The 18,632-nt window shown below is 34.0% G+C and overlaps 1 protein-coding gene across 1 annotated transcript; it reads right to left on the bottom strand.

Moving 5' to 3' along the window:
• Positions 1-452: 452 nt before the first annotated feature.
• LOC149907669 (A disintegrin and metalloproteinase with thrombospondin motifs 14-like) lies at positions 453-16,929 on the bottom strand. The gene is made up of 13 exons (XM_090102706.1): positions 16,846-16,929; positions 12,564-12,739; positions 10,697-10,868; positions 10,040-10,360; positions 9,693-9,901; positions 9,241-9,432; positions 8,761-8,889; positions 8,195-8,309; positions 7,850-7,990; positions 6,412-6,624; positions 5,894-6,017; positions 4,170-4,345; positions 453-1,227 (listed from the first exon to the last, which is right to left on the bottom strand). Exons 1-13 carry the CDS (start codon positions 16,918-16,920, stop codon positions 961-963), a joined length of 2,310 nt encoding a protein of 769 aa, XP_089958832.1. The 5' UTR covers positions 16,921-16,929; the 3' UTR covers positions 453-960.
• Positions 16,930-18,632: the final 1,703 nt, after the last annotated feature.

Raw genomic sequence — 18,632 nt, 5'->3', positions numbered from 1 at the left:
GCTCGCGACGAGTTAAACGGCTTCGAGATATTTACCGGCATAGCAACTTGGATTATCCATTCTTTAACAACCAAAACATTGGTAATGGTGTGGGTAATGGCTTGCCATTTTCATAAACATACAATATACATATTATAATTTATAGAGTAGATTTAACATTATGCAATTAATCATTTTATTTTAATTTTTTTACAATTACAATTACAATAAAATTTAAACAACTTTGTCGTTTATGAACAGAGTTTTATGATAATTTTTCCGTTGGAACTTTATGAAGAGAGATTAAAATTAGTCTGGCCATGATTCAGAAAAATATTACGGGAAAAACCAAACCACAAAGAAATAACAAAGCGTTGAAATTGTTTCTGTACTTTTACAGGAGCGGAGCCACGCGGGTGAAACCGGGGAGCGCAGCTAGTAATATAATACAGGGCAATAAAAAAGAAACAATGTGAAATTGAAAAGATTTTATTATTTTCTTAATGTAAATCTAAGATTTAAAATAAAATTAACTTACCTATATGCTATAATTATATTATATTGACTAGCACATGAACAAATACTTGTTGTATTTTTAACATAATGTAATTGTAAAATAAATTTTATATTTCTACAGAAGTAGGTACACACATTTTGAAGGCAGTAAGATATAAGGCATTTAATCAAAATCATAAAAATCAAATTTACTCTAAAATACTCTTTAAAATTAGTAAATTACTACTACTAGTGATTTTTAAATTGAATCGTATTACTATTAGAAAACTTAACATATTGTAATATGTAATTAAGTATTCAGCAAGATCGATTGAATTGCGAAAACGATAAAGTATCCAAGCTTAGAATAACGACTCTACATTTTTAAAACGCACTTATATGTATCTCATTAAATATTACAAGCACATACAGATTTAAAATTATGTTCAGCAAACCACTGGAATAGCGTAGTACCCATAGAATATATTAATTCTGAGTTGTTGATGAATTGTTTTTTGACGGTATGTCTATGTAGTCCATTACTTCCCAATTATCTTCTGGCTCTTCGGGCATTTGGGGTGGAATAGCGGCACGAGCATATGGAGTTCCCTTATCATCTAACGAAAGGTAAGATCGTAGAGCTGCGAGGGCGTCGTCATCGTCGGGGGCCGCCCGCGCACGCGCGTTGAACGGCCCTCCCACGTCTTCACTTGGCAGCTCCCAAATGTGATACTGCGCAGTCATCTTGAAATTCTATGAACATAATTAAAATTTTTGAAAAGTCGTTTGAAAATTAGAGAAATGTTTGTAATGTAGTACACATACATATTAATATTATGACTAGATGTAGACAAGATACTTTACTAATCGACTAATCGTGTTAAACAATAAAATTATTACTAATGATGAGTAAACATAGGGAATGTTGTACGCATTCAGGAATCTTTTCGTGAAAATGGTTATTTGAAAACGCTCAAAGTTGGTTTAAATAAATGCATTGGAAGCAAGTGACGGTAGTTTTATTTAAAAATCTTGTGTTCCGTTTTTATACTTCCGACATATAGAAGATAATTATTTCCACATATGCTGACTTGAACGCCTTGACGCGAGCCACCGACTACAATAAATCTCATGCCGCATGCGCTCTTGTTTACATCCGCAATAAATTTAATAAGAATGATAATAGACCGGGAGATACTGACACAAAATTTCGAGTCATTTGTAACAGGATGGCGGTTCTACGGGGGTCTTAGTACGCAATGACAAAAAGAAAAATGATGGTGTGAACGCTGGTACCGGTGGGTTAGTCGCGTGGGCGTTAGTCGAACTCGTCGGAAAAATAGCGAAAGTCAAACGATTTGTAACACAAAAATTTTAGAATTTACCGATAGCCCATAAAAAAGAAGTAGGCGGTAGTGTCATGCCATACTTTTCCGGTATGACTTACAGCCCGCCATACCGACGCGATTGTGTTGATTTAAAAAAAACAATTATTCAACCATTTGTACCAAGCTAACTTTTGCACAGGTAACCATCGTTGTGCAGCCATTTACGAAAATCGCCATGCCATACTTTTCGGACGATTCCAAATGGTCGCCATACCGCCGAAAATCTGCAGAATTTTTTTATTTCGCCTATCTTTTTGTACCAGTATTGCATTTGGCTTTTTGGAGAGTATTTGATAAAATGTGACCATTATTATATTTGCCATACTTCTAGTAGGGGGAAAAAGTGCTGTCATACTTGAAAAATAAATTTATTATTAATTTATATAAGTGAAGATTTCCAACACCTAGATCTTTGAAATTTTGTATTTATATTTGTTGATCCTCAAACTTACAGGAAAAATAAGTGCCATACTGTTACAAATCGTTTGACTTTCGCTATTTTCCGATGAGTTCGACTAACGCCCACGCGACTAAGCCGCCGGTACCAGCGTTCACACCATCATTTTTCTTTTTGTCATTGCGTACTAAGAACCCTGTAGAACAGCCATCCTGTTACAAATGACTCGAAATTTTGTGTCAGTATCTCCCGGTCTATAACGCAACATTAATCTTTATTGCTTATTAATTTTAAGAAATCCTATCAGATTTGCTTTTACTACGTCTGTAACTAACATCGTTGCTTGTATTTACAAATTTCAAAATATTCCGCATTATGTATTTTGACGGGTTATCTGCATTATCTTCTTGTATCAAAATATTTGTACGTATCTTTTACCTTTGTTTATTAAGCACATAAAAGAAGGACTAAACACGTCAAACGACGAAAATAATATGTCACGGTCTAGTTCAAACGGCCCGATTAATCTTGACAAATTAGTGAACAACAAAGTTTACCGTATATTGGTAAATCATGAGCATGACGCACAGACAAGTCATAAAGCATGCTGTTTGTTTTACCAATAACCCTTCAATTCCGTGACGTCTGACGACTTATTTAAGAGTATTTAATTTGAAGTGTCTTAGTAGACACTTCAAATTAAACGTAACGTAAAATAAGTTAACATAACGCTAGTGCGTTATGTTAACTAGCGTTATGTTAACTTATTTTACACAACGTGGAAATCAGATCAGATACTAAAATAATATTTGAGAATGTCACACATATAAAGTCTTGTTAAATACTTTAATACCCATTAAATTAAAATATTTATTTAATTTATTTAAAATCATATCGTTATCAGCATGCAGCAGTTGCAGATCTGGTTTTAATAGGTATTTTTCTACTTCATTTATTTAATTTACACATCATTGACAATAGATAATACATATTTTGAAAATGAAATTTCTTTAGGCGCGTTGAGAGTATAAGTTTAAGGTTGCGTCATGGCAATACCGTCACGTCATGGAGTACGGCGACGATTTTGGTATTTTGATTCTGGAAAAAGAAGTTTCCCTTCTGACACGTGTGCTCGGTAGTGCCTTCAGTACTAACAAATCGTCAAATAATAACTCATATTATTTACATTTACCTATACATATTCATATGAGTTAGCGAACCAAAATGTTAACAATAGAAAGCAATATTTTAAGTACAGAACATTATAATACCGTGACTAAATATGCTACACTAAAACCATGCTATCTTAACGATTTTATCATGTTTTAATAAGCTAAAAGCGTAGTTTGTAAGTATTTAAGTGACGCTGGTGCATGAGTTGGCCTTATCTTAAAGGCAGTTTTATGGTCCATTTGATTGAACAGAGCGCGTGAGATGACGTCCGTGTTGACAAACAATAGGATTAGAGCGCCCGCCAAACGCTTATTTTGTCTTTAATGGCTCTACACAATGCAGAAGTTTGCTAAGCATGGCATTTGTGGATTTTGTCTTTGTTAAGTAAATATGTTACTTATATAACATTTTTGTTAAAAAGATTAGTGAATACAGATAGTATTAAAAATAGCCAAATTACTTACAATATACACATTTTTTATTGCATTACATATATCCTTTAATCTATATAATAAAAAAATTATCTTATCTTATTAATATTATGTTCTTAGTTCTCTGAATGAAGATTTGATAATAGATAGTAATAGTACGTTCTTGGATGATACATAAAAAGATCAACATGGATTTACAATGAAGATGTTGTGTTCAATTTGGAGTAGATAAAATTATTTACATAGAGTTATACTTCGTGGAAAAATATTGAAATATTCATTAGAATCATAGAAAATACCACTCACCTCGGGTAGACAATGGTGTTGAAGACAATAGTAATTCGTAGAACCATCATGGTGGCACCAGGTGCCGTCTGGGAAGTACGGGTCGAGTCCAGCGTCGTTTAGCTCAACCCGCGGCGCGTAGAAGCCACCGCCGGCCGCACGTCGACAGAATATAGCACAGCCCATCCACATACGAGCTGTTTGGAGAAATTATATTATTAACCTCTATTTCCTTTACTTAAAATGTATTGCATTTCCATGTTAAATCAATATTTATTCGGTAATGTGCATGCGCTAATCTAAACCAAACAGAGTATGAAAATATGACTATGTTTGATAAAATTTTCACGGATCTATGAAAACGTGTGAAAGCCTACTGCCAATGTTTGTTCATTATTCATTTGTTTAATACCATAATAAAACACGCGTAATCCTATCGGATGGCGCGATGTTTTATTAAGTATTTTAGGTGGTATCAAACTTGTCAGTATACAGGATGACTGAAATTATAATTACATTACATTATAATTAGATATTATAATATGACGATTCTTTTATCGTGATTACTGTTACTGCTACACTAAATAGATTGGGAGGCGGATTATGGCCTGAAACCTCACAGGTGATAGGTCATAGGAGGCCCGTTTCCCAGCAGTGGAAACGTATTAAATATTTAAAGGATGAAATAGAATCATAAATTAAGTATTACAGTGGTTGACACGTGAGCGTAGAACCGAGGGATTCTGGGTTCGATTCCCGGGTGGAGACGAAGAAAAAAAAATCTCGGTCAGAAGGCTGATTACCTACTTGTCCTTAAAGAAAATCGATCAGTGAAACAGATGTATGCATCTGCCCCTTACCCCACTAGGGGACATAATATTATGGGACTTAACTCTATTAATTGCTGTACTTGCATTAAAACTTCAATTACTACTTATATTATAAACAAAATATATGGATAGAGATTACCGACACGTTGTGATATTATCTGCCGGGATTCCATTCAGCCAGTTTAAATTTCTCTGTCACTACATTGCTCAATATTTAAAGTTAGTTAAAAATATTTTTTATTATTAAAACCTATAAACCTAACCGTAAAAAACATATGAAAAGAACTGTACAGTAGTAATAAATAAATAGGTACATTAATTAATTATCTGTATTCTCTGTGCACACATTATTATTAATTTATTAATAAGTACGATAAAGGAAATCGGAAAGTTATGACATATCTAGATAATAAGCTGAATAATCCTTTATTAAAAAGAAGAGTCAAACCTTTTTTTGGGTACCGAGAAATTTTAGACAAATTGTAAAAATTCCCAACTTAGTGTTAGCATGGACTAATAGATGGTGTTAGTGAACTATTTAAGTTGGTTTTCTATTTTTTCGTTAAATGATCATTGTAGGTGCCTATGGTATCAAGAATAGTAGTTTCCTTCCTTGTTTATGATAAAACCGACATTCCTAACTGTACGACTTGTAGTAATTTGACCGTTATCTGTATCTTACCTACACCGCTTAAATGTAGAGTCTTTGAATAAATATTTTTAGTTACATCTTTAATGTCTATTTTATTAATAATCGTAAGCAGGAATATTTACATATGTAATAAGCTTAACACATGATTAAAAAAAATTATTTAGTGTTCAATAGAAACTATGGACTATAGTAAATAGTAAATATGAGCCTTATTTTATGAACATTATGAGGCAATACAACCATTAATTATTTAAATAACTTACTGGGATCGTGAGGAGCCTGCAAGCCTCCACCTCGAGAATCCAGCTCGGGAAGTATTCTAGCGTATTCAGTACATTTTCTGGCAGCTAAGTCGTTTGCGCTTACTCTCGTTTTCTTGCCGCATACCTGTTACATTCAGACATTTGCTAAAATTCACAAATAGGCGTTATAAAATAGTATTCGATTATAGCATAAATAAACCCTCATATTTTTCAGTACATATATAAAAATTTAATTGATCATTTGATGTCATTTTCAAAATATGTGGTCTTGTAACCAAACTCCCCGAAACGTCTTGACTGATTTCTATGAAAGTTGCAATTTGAAAATCAGATACATAAAAAATAATTTAAAGCCATGCAGCCGTTTTTGAATTACAAGTTATGTGGCTATCACGATTTTCTTTTATTTATATAGATTTTCCTTATGATCTTGTTATAGGTTATTAATTATCCATCATTTGTACCAAAGAAATGTTGCATTCATCTTTTACTTAAACAATACAAATACAAATGAATACCTTAGTATCATCACAAAGCGCGACATCATAGGACGCGCCCTCACAGCTCGCGGCGGGCGGGCACGAGCGGCGCCGCTCGAGCGCGCCACGACCGCGCTGCGTGCACCCGGACCGGCACTCGCCCGAACTCCACGCGCTCCAAGTCGTGCCGGGGGGGACCGTGCTCGGCTTGTATGAGGGGTCGGTGCTCTGGCACGCGCCACCGTCGCACCACTGGAAACATTTTAGTTGGGATAATAATTGATTTGATATCGTAAGATTTAGGGATAAAGTTTATTTATTTATTTATATTTGGGAAACAAACAATACAATATATCATATAAACAAGAGATAACAAACCAAAGTTAAAATAAATTATTTATAATAAATTATTGAAGTGAAAACTTCTTTAGCGGCGTTGAGCACTTTTTCTGTAATGGGTATAAAATCTTAAACTCGCGTCAGGACACGTTCGAAAAAGCGTAAAACGGATACCATTTCAAAATATCAAACATGCTCAACGTTAATAATCAAGTTTTCACTTCTGCCGGCACTCCCGGAGTGCAACCCGTCTTTTTTTTTATTACGTTATTTAATATTTTGCTTCCCCGCAAGGCTTTTCCAACATACCTATACAATGCAATTTAGCACAAAACTTAACTACTCAGCATAAAATTCATGTAATGGTGCATTTACATCAAATGAACATAGAGTTAGAGCTAGAGCCAGAGCATTATTTCGTGATCTTTTAGTGTAAACGAAAACCCGTATTCAAATTTCAATGTTGGTCAGTCGCATAGAATCTTTTCGAATGCACTAAGAACAACTTAATAAGAATGCTCTACGCCTGTTTACACTAAAAGAATTTGACATAATGGGGTTAAAATGAGCATTCCATAGAAATCTAAATAACAAGACACAGAGCATTCGCTTTTTTGATGTAAATGCACCATAACAATTAGTAGTCAATCCAGCAAGACAAGTTGAAGAGTTCTTCATTAAATATCGAATTCACATATTTTCACAGTGACAAAAAAATCTATATTGTGTTGCGAATTCGAGACGATAGGAGTGTTTTCCTCACCCGTCGCAGCGGCAAACACGCTTTTCATCGGCCGGACATACACATAAAGCTCAAACCGTCCGATTGAACGGTCCGATTTGAAAAGTTCTTTCGGTGTTAGATAGCCCATTCATTGAGGAAGGCTATGTACCTATCACCATGCTAAGACCAACAGGAGCGGAGCCATGGGTGAAACCGCAGAGCGCAGCTAGTAATATGTAGAGGTACACTACATATTACTAGACTACTACATATGTTTAATTGTTTTTTATGATATATTTTCTCCTTTTTTACTTTACGATTCTATCTTATTTATCATCTTCATTGAAATCTAATTCGCTACTACTGTGTGAATTTAGCACGTTTCAATAAAATAAATAATTCAGCTTTAATTACTTTTCCATTTCCACAGGATGTGCCAGGTAAAGCCGGTCCGGAGTAATAGAAGCCAGCTCGGTGTGGAGTCCGGCAAGTTAGCTGTGCACACAGATTGCTGCCTCCGTCCACGGGAACTGCATCTTTGTCGCGTAGCAGCACCTATAATAATTGTTGAAACATTTGATTAGCATAAATTAATAAACTTACTGTATTTATTTAATTTAGAATTAGCATTGCTAATTTATCCTTTAGTATCCTTCCTCCTTTAGGATCTTTAATGTCCCTGCTACACAAATTGGTGTTAATAAACTATATAATAGAGACAGAATAGTTGTATTAGAATACATTCAGTAATAATCCTACCTCACATTGCTTTTTTGCTCCCCAAGTAACGCCTGGATATCCGCCGAATTTACCATGTTGCAATTCATTTGGTGTGTCTAAGTCATCTTCACTATCAAAAAGACATGTTGCCCACCTTTAAAAAAGAAACCCCTAAGATGAATATGCAACGAATATGTTAGTACATATATACAAGTAAGTGAGTACCATATAATAAGTTTTTCAATAATAATTTCCGTATCACGACCGCGACATCGGAAAACATGTAATATCAATTCCAACTAGAATTATTGTATAATTGAAAAACATATTAAACAGAGAAAAACATTGCAGTTTGATATAATTTCACTTTCGTCTCTTGCGTAATTATTTCTACTCATTATCATCTAATTACTAATAGGAACACAAATATTTTCACTATTTTATTAGTATCTACTTATTCATAGGAAAACGCACGTAGCGAACCCTCATAAATATTTCCCTCTTGCAGATTGCACAGGCTTCTACAATGAAGTAAGCAAAGACAAGCAATAATCAAATTAGTCTCTAGTTCTAATCATACCTTTTCCACTACATGGTTAACTTACTGCAAATCGGCGACGACACGTGCGCTGCAATGTGACCAAGTGGCTTCACCGTTTGTGCCTCGGGATGGTGACATAATATATCCCTCTCGAGTACACGAGTTGCCCGAACCGTCGTGGTGCATGCCAAGGCTGAAAGTATTGTACATAGAACGCTAGTCAAATTGTTAGCAAATAAATAACTAATATAATGTTTATTCGAAAAAATAAGAAGTCCAAAATTATTAAGAAAAGGAAAAAAATGTTGATTACGAACAAGTTAAGGCCTTTACGCTTCACCGATGTGAATTTTTTGCGGTCGTTTAGAGCGGAATCATGTCTATAATTGGATGTATTTCTTAGAATTTATCAGAACTAATTTATTTTGCTATTTCATGCCAATCAAAGTTCTATAGACTATAATTTCAATCAAAAAATTTAAACAATCAATTATGATCCTGATATGTTTTTTTCATATCAAAGTAAACTTAAAAAATAACAGACTTGTGTCCAATTTCATGGGCGAGTATGTAGACGGAGGTGAAGCCGGCGGACGGGTAGGGTCGGCCCAAAGTGTCCGTCGTGCCGAACTCGGACACGACACAGGCGTGTGCCGGGAGACACACTCCCCCCACGGGAGCCAGACCCATCGTCACTCCGTTGCGACGACCGCCTTCCTCTGAATAGAAGTCTAGCCTGAAATTGAATATGTCTCGGTTATTAATTTTGATTCAAAATTTTGATTAATTTTTATTCTGTTTTATCATGCTTTATAATTTTTTGAAATTTGGCACAGATAATCCTGAGAAAGAACATAGGCTACCTTTTATTGCGAAATATGTACCATGGGCGAAGCCGGGGCGAACCGCTAGTACGTATTATACCTTTTATTGCACGTTTCTGACATAAATATTTCGTTCGTAGTTATGTTATTGTAAAATGTATTCAGAATTTACCCAGAAAGCAGCAAAGCCATATCCCAATGTTGCGGATCATCATCATCTTCAACATTCAGGGATCGTTGGTACGCGCAGAAGGAGTCGAGCAGTCTGCCCCGCTCCGCGTGAGCTGGCAGCTCGCGTGGCTGGGAGCGGAGCAGCGTGAGGCGGACCAGTGACAGCTGGATACGGGTGCCCAAAGATGGGTGGTGGTATAGAGCTTGCACCTGTGATAAATAATAGTTACTGGATTGCGGGTTGAAGTCCAATTAGGTATAATTTGATTACAATTTATATGTAATAAAAAATAACAAGTAAATTAATTGAATGTCAAAATAAAATATAATTTAAAATATAAAACTTACTCCATTGATGTAGGCGAGCAACATATCCCGAAGGTCGCCTTCATTGTAGTTGTGGTAAGGGTGGAAGATTTTATACGCGGACTGGTCAAGGAACAAGGCTATTTCAATAGTGTACGACGAGGGGGCGGGCTTAGACGGGTGGACGCGTGGACGCCGCGGGCTGTGGCGCAGCGGTCTGGCGTCGTCGTGCGTCAGCGGCGGCGGCGTCGCGCGGCGGATGATGTGCGCGCTGCGTCCTTGCCGCGCGGCCTCTGCGCGCCCCGAGCCTCTCGATAGTGGACGCACTTCGTATGTTGAGTTCTCGGTTACGATTAGGCCGTGCTGTGAAATTGTGACAACGTTGGTACTAGCGCTTTGATATACAATTTATTTATTTACTACTTATTAATGACAATTTTTTATACATATATTTATTATACTTAGAAGTCACAGATTTTTACTACATTAATAGAAAGGCATGTTATTTCAGGATGATGCGACAAGCCGGGGCGATCGGCTAATCCAAAATATTACAAAATTAATTAAATACAAAAAGTCTTATTTTAAAGATCGTAGTTTAAGGATAAGAAAGAAAAATGATGCCAATAGGTCTATATCAAATCGCATCAATATTTGTTCACCAGTTAGGCGCGAAATCATAATTGATAATGTCTTTACAAAAGCATGATCCTTGCACGCAGAGATCGCAGCGACGGTGCCAGGGCCGGAGTGCAGGAAATGACAGTTTGCGTCCACATCCGACAGCGGCTCCTCCTCGCCCCGCTCTGACCACACGCGGAATTGCGGTGACACCAGCCGTCTGTTCGGAACTAATTGCAGGTCGAAATTTCTGGAAAACAGTAACTTATTTGTAATAAGTAATTATGGTTCGAAATAGGAATAAAAAGCTTACAACATATCATTAAAGTATTTAACTAAAATAGCCTTTGCGATTTTTAAGTTAAACCCTGACCCCAAAAACATTCCTACATACAAATAGTAATAGCCTGCATAGAACTGTTGCATAAGAATATAATATGTCGAGGAATGAGCCATGGAACTGTGGCACAAAACACTCCCTGTGGCATTTAAGACTTAGATAATCCAGGATCATTTATGTTTTTTTAAGATCGAATTTGTAGAGCAACGACTCTACGATCTATCTAATGGATTTGTTGAAGATGTTTATCGACTATTAATTCTAGCAAGCACTTCTTAGCAAACAAGTATTCCATTATTTATCTCTTCTTACAATAAGATATTGAAATAAAATAAAATCGCTCTCCTTTTTGTGTTTGCCTTTATCTTAATTTTAACTAATATTAAAAATGCGGAAGTAACTCTATCTGTCTCTTCTTCATGCCTCAGCCACTGAACAGATTTTGGTGTAATTTGGTACAGAAATAGCTTGAGACCTGAAAGGTCGTAGGGTAGGTTTTATCTCGGAAATCCTATAGGATCGGAAAATAAAGGAAAGCAAAGTTACTAAAAAACATTTTCATGACTCACGTATAATATCTACGTGTAGCATATCTTTACTTATTTATTTTACCTACATAATATATATAAAACTAGCGGTCCGCCCCGGCTTCGCCCGTGGTACATGTTTACGTTTTCTCTACATAAGAACCATCCTCGTACTTCAAGGAATCGGTTCAGCCGTTCTCGAGTTATGCGCTTACCAACACATTTTGCGATTCATTTTTATATATAAGATAAGTAAACTAAGTTGAATTATTGGTAAATCACATCAAGTCTCTAGTATAGAATTTATTATGTACAACATATTATGATTATGGGAAATAATTTAAATATATAATTATGTATTTGAGTTGAAAAGTGATTGACCCTTAAGACAAAAAACCGTAGTTTACAATGCCCATAAATAAATCGTTCTTTGTTATGATTCCGGATGTAATTATTATAAAAATTTAACACAGTGAAATCGCTTGCGTAAGCTTTTTATAGTTAGGTATAAAATAACGTGTAGGTACTTAGCACAAAGTAATTGTATTAAATTTACGATGAACCAAATGAAATATCTTTAAGGTAGGATAGGAACTTTATTACGTGGTAAGTATATCACGTCTACTCCGTTAGGTACAGACTACAGACAGGAGGACGCAGGATCGATATTCTACTGTCTCAAGCGTAGTACTATAATTTATTCTGTGTCTCAAGTAGAGTTTAAAATTAAACCTAGACTAAATACATAAGTTATTACCTATCGATTTATTTTATTAATTTCATTCTGGTTTAGCGCATTACAATTTTTATTTGGGCGATTAGAAATAATAATTTTGAAAACAATGCAGCGCTTTAGTTTGTTTCTTTTGTTCTTTCGATACGTTTCATGGTCTTACTAAAGTAATACTTTTTTATTAATGCATTATAATATGATTTTAATGTTTTCATGATAAGTTTTTATTTTCAACTTCATTAATAAACTAATAAATAATTATTTATATTGCCTACTCCAGTTAACAATCCAATATAATTAGGTAAAACTTAAGATCAGGTAAAAAGCTTGATAGTAATTACAAACCTTCCGAATGCTTTAAAGCTGTAGGGAAAAGGAACTGCATCCTGAGATGAATCCGACGATGATAATGCTTCTCGAGGCACCGGCTTCGGCAAATATACAACTTGTACCTCGTCACCATCAGGGTTCCCTTCAGCCTCTTGGTTTTGCAGCAACCACGAAGAAAATGGTAATATGTTCTAAAATAACATCAAGTATCAGAACAGGTTATTTTAAAATGTTTTTGGTATTCATTAAAATACTGTTTTAATACGTTGTTTCTGAAATTGACGGATCACGGAAGAACCTTTTATGATTCATTGTATTAATAACATGGATACAAAGCAGTCATGGGCCGACTGACCCAAATACATACAAAAATAATTTCCTGAACCTTTTTTTACTGTCATTGAGGTAAACACACCTATATCTTTTGTAGGATAAGCATTCAGTATCTGTTTACAATTCAAAGCTACCGTTCTAAGTAATTGAAAAGAAAGAAGAAATCAAAATCCTATGTTAGTATGTCACGTGTCTTAAATGACACACTTTCCTAACTACTTTTTAATAAGTACATACTTAGAATAACACGACACTCGACTTATTATTATAATTTCCGCTATAGGATTACTCATACAATGCATTAGTGCTTTCTTTTTCAATACAACATAATATCAATGTGGGTATCAAGATCACGCTACTGTCGTGTGTCGTGTGAGGAACTTGAGAAAAATGAACAAGGTCAATGATAATTTCGACTCGTGTCGAGTGCATGGCTAACAGTCGTTCTGAAATTGACTTGACTTCAAAAACATGTAGGTATCTCTATCTATATTTATCTTATTGTTTTCGTTAATTAACAAAACGCTTAATTGTCTCTATTAACTGTTATTCGTCGACACGCATGTAGAGCAACAATGCCCAACAATTTCATGAATTTGATGACCTATTTCGTATTCATGTTTTGTCTACGTATTTCTTAATTAATTTAAATTATTTAGCAAATGTCGGGAGATATCCATAGTAAACATGGTTTAATTAAGTAGTTTTGTTGCTACTATAAAAGTGCTTCGTATAAGGTTTGTTTCCGACATAATTATGAATGATGATAATTGAATTTCAACACTAAAATTTATTTACGTTATGATTTAATTACTAATTATTGGTTAATTTCTCACAGCATCTACATAAAATGACACCTCTAAACATTTAAAACTAGTCCATCCAAAATATAGAGGTTAGTGAAACCGAAATTGTCACCACGTGAATGAGCAGGGCATTGATAAATTAGCGCTTGTAAGCAAACTAAAAGGGAAAGTCAAACTATGTGATTTTCTATCGTAAGCCTCAATGAGACAAAAGCATTCCATGGTATTAAGAGTTTGCAAAAAATGCGAATAATTAATGTTTAAAATCAATTATGGTAGTAATTCGACTATTACGTTAGCATTGCGGATGAAAGTGACTTCATCAGTCATCATATTCGAGCTTAGCGTCTCGTCGTCGCGTCGCCTGCAGTTAAAATAAAACGGGGCATTATATGAATCATCGCACTTCGATTGAAAACTCTAAGTACGTGCCGTTAACTGTTGTGTAACTCACTACGTGATCCAGTACAGTGGAACCATAACGCCGCATCGTCTTATGTAATGTAATTGCCAAAATAAAATTATCGGTCCAAATGGTTACGCGAATTGAGGTGAAAGTAATTTAGACAAATTTTATAATAGTACCGTATCAGTCATAAAATTATGTCACAGAGCATTTTTTCACCCACTTACTGTTCAATGATATTATTATAGAGCTATAACGCTTTTAATAAAAAAGAGTCATTAAAATAGATATTATGTCAATTTATTTCAGACTTTTAATCTTTTTTTGCGGAAGAACAAATGGATAAAAATACTGTTTGTAGTACCTACCTACACCTATGTACTTATTAAATACAAAAATTATATTTAAGGTTGACTTAATTATACGAATTTATGCTTATGATAAATTTAATACATCATAATATAATATGTACCTTCATAATTATTGTTTGCTTATTTTACCACGTTTAATTAACGTAGGTACAGATACATATTTCATTGTGTGGTTATGAGCTGATATGAGGTTATTTCATGACAAATGCAAATGGAAAACACAACAGTATAAATACGTCCGAAACGATAACTCATAAAAAGGAATAAAGAAGGGGTAGAGAGCGAAATGTTAATTATTAAATAGTTATTTGTCCATTTTTAACCTATTAACATTTAATAATTAGGTGAACACCATAGAAACGAGAACATCAGTTTACTTATTATTAAACACTTCTGAATTTAAATATCATGGCAACGGTTTCGTTATTTACTTACTGTTTTCCAAACAAATGCGTTGACTTGAATGAATTACCGTTATGATTGTGAGTGACAGAATGACACATGTTTTTAACACTTGAGAAAGTGCATTTTCTTCAGGAACACTTATTTTATATTTTTTGACAAGGCTTCGAAAAGGCCGTTATTTATTTGTAACTTTCATGAGTTTGTTAATTGGAAATTTATTTTATCTTACTAGAATAATAGTTACTATAAAATAGGATGAGTCTAACATGCTGAGCGGAATCTGAATGCTAATAGAAATTGAATCAGTACCTACATTATCTAAAGGAGTAAGTACCTTAACATTGAATGGGATAAAAGAAAAAAAAATATGTACTTTTCTGTTGCTTTATTAAAAGTCAATAAAATTAGCTCCTGATACGATTTTACAGATAAAATAGTATACAAAGCTGGCAAATGTAAACATTTGCCCCATTCTTGTAATTCAACTGACTGGCACGTGTATAAATTTCAGTAATACATAATTATATATGTATATACAAGCTGTTCCGCGTGGTTTCACCCGTGGATGAAGTATGAACCCGTTGGCCAAGTATTTTCAAAATCTGTTCAGTAAATTTCCTGTGAAAGAGGAACAAACATACATCCACCCTCACAAACATTCACGTTTATAATATTATATTTATTTAATCCACTATTCCAATTTTTTGCATTATGTTATTTTAAAAAAAATCCATTGCAAGAAAATTTTCACTGAATTCCATTGAAAAACGTAGTACGAAATCAGACTCTAATCTATTTTATAAAAGGAAGTATGAAATAATATTTAAAAATATCATTAACCTTGAAATAATGAGCTTTGTAATCATATACAAGTTTTTATAATATGTTTTTAAATATGTACATATTTGAACACTGTATAGTGTATACTTACACATACCACTTTTGCGATCTATTGCTCTATGACACCAGAATATAAATGTTACAAAAATCGACTCTATTCATCATCATCACTTAATTCAAGTGCTAATGCAGAAAAATATATGCAGGCTTTAATATATTACCTAATTTAATTAACTTTTCAATGTTAGCGCATTAATTAACTATTGTCCTTAGTTATCGAGCAGCTCTATGGTAAAGCAACAATTAATTATTTACTGACAATATATTTACTACCTAGTACTTAGATAGTTTTATTAATAAATATCTTCTGGATTTATTAACTTTACTGTAATTTTAAGTTCAAATAAGTATTAGAACTTTTAGGTTTAATTGTAGATACCTATAACTTGTTTGTGACTTATGTAGACCTAAATGTTGGATGTATAAAACATTAAAATTAATATTGACAGAGCAATACGAGGAGCAATTACAAAAGATGTCTCGTACTTGACATTACACTTGCCATGAGCAAATAGCCGAGTTCACACGTGAATAACGCTACGAAAAGCTACGGAGTTAAATTCACAACATTTATATTTTTTGAAGAAGCAATTGAAAGAAATAAAGTTAAACAGTCCCGATCGGTTCGTGTTCTATATTGTATTTATGTAGATTTTTACTTTAGGAAATTGAAACACTCCTCACAAAAGATGGGATATTTGGCTCAGCTCTGGTGCTATTACATATTTTGGCGTGGTCTCATGCCAAATTACTTCTCCTATGTACTTAAGTTTCGTTTATAAAATAAATAATATCTTACCTACCTATTTAACATACAAAATAATAATTATGCTTATATGTACTTAGTTATTCTGAGAATTTAAAAACACATATTATGATATTTTTAATTAGCATATGTAAGAAATTTATAAGTTGTTGAATTTTCTTTTTCATAAATCAAATAATAATAATAGTAATTTAATAAATCAAATTGAAACAATGATATAATTAAAAATATATAAAATATAATTAAAATATAACACAAGAATTAACTTTAAATATATTAAAGAGCGCCGCCCGCCCTCGCTTTTACTTACGGGAAAATGCGCAGGCGTACCGGCTCGGAGCGTGAAAAACAAAACTACTATCACTGTTTTAACTTGAAACGCCATCGTCTTGTAACATTTCACTTCAGAGATTCGTTTGAAATTAGCAAAGAAACTTTTCAACACTTCTTTATAAAGACGGAAATATCATGCAGGTTATTTGAATATCATAAATGCGAACGATGCACTGTGCGACAAGGAATCGATCCGGCTGCTATAGAGATTAGAATGCGTACACTTTTGCCTCGTCGGCTACCGAAAGACCGAATAACCACTGCGTGCCCCTAAAGTACACCTTTCGCACCTCGGAGAGAAAGTTGGAGGAAAGTGCAGATTTTGGCTGTCATGTCACCGCCTACACTCGTCCCCGTAGGAGCATTGTAGCGAGTCATCCATCACTCCGATCCAACGGGCGGTCGCCCGCGGCCGTCTGCAGTCTTATTAACCAAAACAAATAAACACAAAGCCTCTTATTGCAAGTACATATCTACATTAAGTTCTACTGTACATCTAAGAACTATTTTTCTGATTACGCAACTATTTCTCTACTATGCTTAAAATATAAGCTTATTAATGTACCTATCATTTCAGCTCTTTTCATTTTTGCAATGTTTGTACGAAACTTTCTAATAAATTTTCTTTTATCTAAGTGTATAATTACAAATTACGCGTATCTTTAACCCGCATCCTTTTACCATAAAAACTGATTACAGAAAGCAAGAGACATGTGTATCTTCATTCTTCATAGACTGATAAACTGAACAATATAAATAAATATATAAATTTTTAGAAATATAATGAAGAATATAAATTTAAAACCTAATTCTTTATTAGGTTTGTAAATATGGTAAGATAATAAATTTACCTATTTGAGGGACCGCGTAAATATAAGTAGGAATTAAGTAATACCTACTTACTTAGTTACTTCGAAATTGATATGACGAGCTTTTACAATATGTAGTCTGAAATAGGTAGTTAATCCTTTATTTATAAATTTGTAAATTGTAATCAAAATTTAGCCTAATTAGACTACTACTACTTACTACTACCACCTTCTACTACATCGTGACAAAGTAGCGTAAGTAGCAAATAAATTAGTAAGTTCACCCCAACTACAGCGGTTTCAAGTGGCAATGCGCCAAAAAGTACAACAGCCTCGCCCTCGGACTCTAAAAATCGTTATTTCCTTTAACGCAGACTAGTCAATATGTTTCATAACTAGTTATATTGAAAAGGTTTACTATTTCAGTACTAGTACCTACAATATTCAGAAACTATAGAGGGTGCAAGTTCTTGGATGATTTATTATTTCTTCTGTGGGTTAAAAATATATTACATAATATTAGTTACCTATGTATGTAAAAGCCATATATCTCTTTTAGGAAATATAGAAACACAATAACTCTAACTACTTATTTTTAGGAATGATCGCTACATTAGAAGCACAATAAGCATATAAAATATGTCAATGGAAACTGCTTCATGCGCCCCTGTGAATACGATGCAGGTAGAACCTTTTGGATTTTTGGTCCTTATTGGTAGGCTGTATTGTTATCGGTCGCAGAATATATGTTTGTTGATTCTTAATACTTACTGTATTTAGGTAAAAACTAAAAATAAATACTGGAAAGTTTATCGTACCTTAATCGATCGCTAATTATATCCCCGTAACAAAGTGTGTAGTTAGTATAATATGTAACTAATAAGTAAGTGAATTCCCGTCTCCCCTTGTGGTATGGGGCAAATTCATTGTGTGTCTAGGTTTCGCTGACCAATTT

Source organism: Colias eurytheme, chromosome 6, assembly GCF_061535395.1.
Source record: "Colias eurytheme isolate Ceu_HAF_F1 chromosome 6, ilColEury1 Martin Lab GWU primary, whole genome shotgun sequence".
NCBI classification, from domain to species: Eukaryota; Metazoa; Arthropoda; class Insecta; order Lepidoptera; family Pieridae; genus Colias; species Colias eurytheme.
This window is presented reverse-complemented; position numbering and strand designations above follow the sequence as displayed.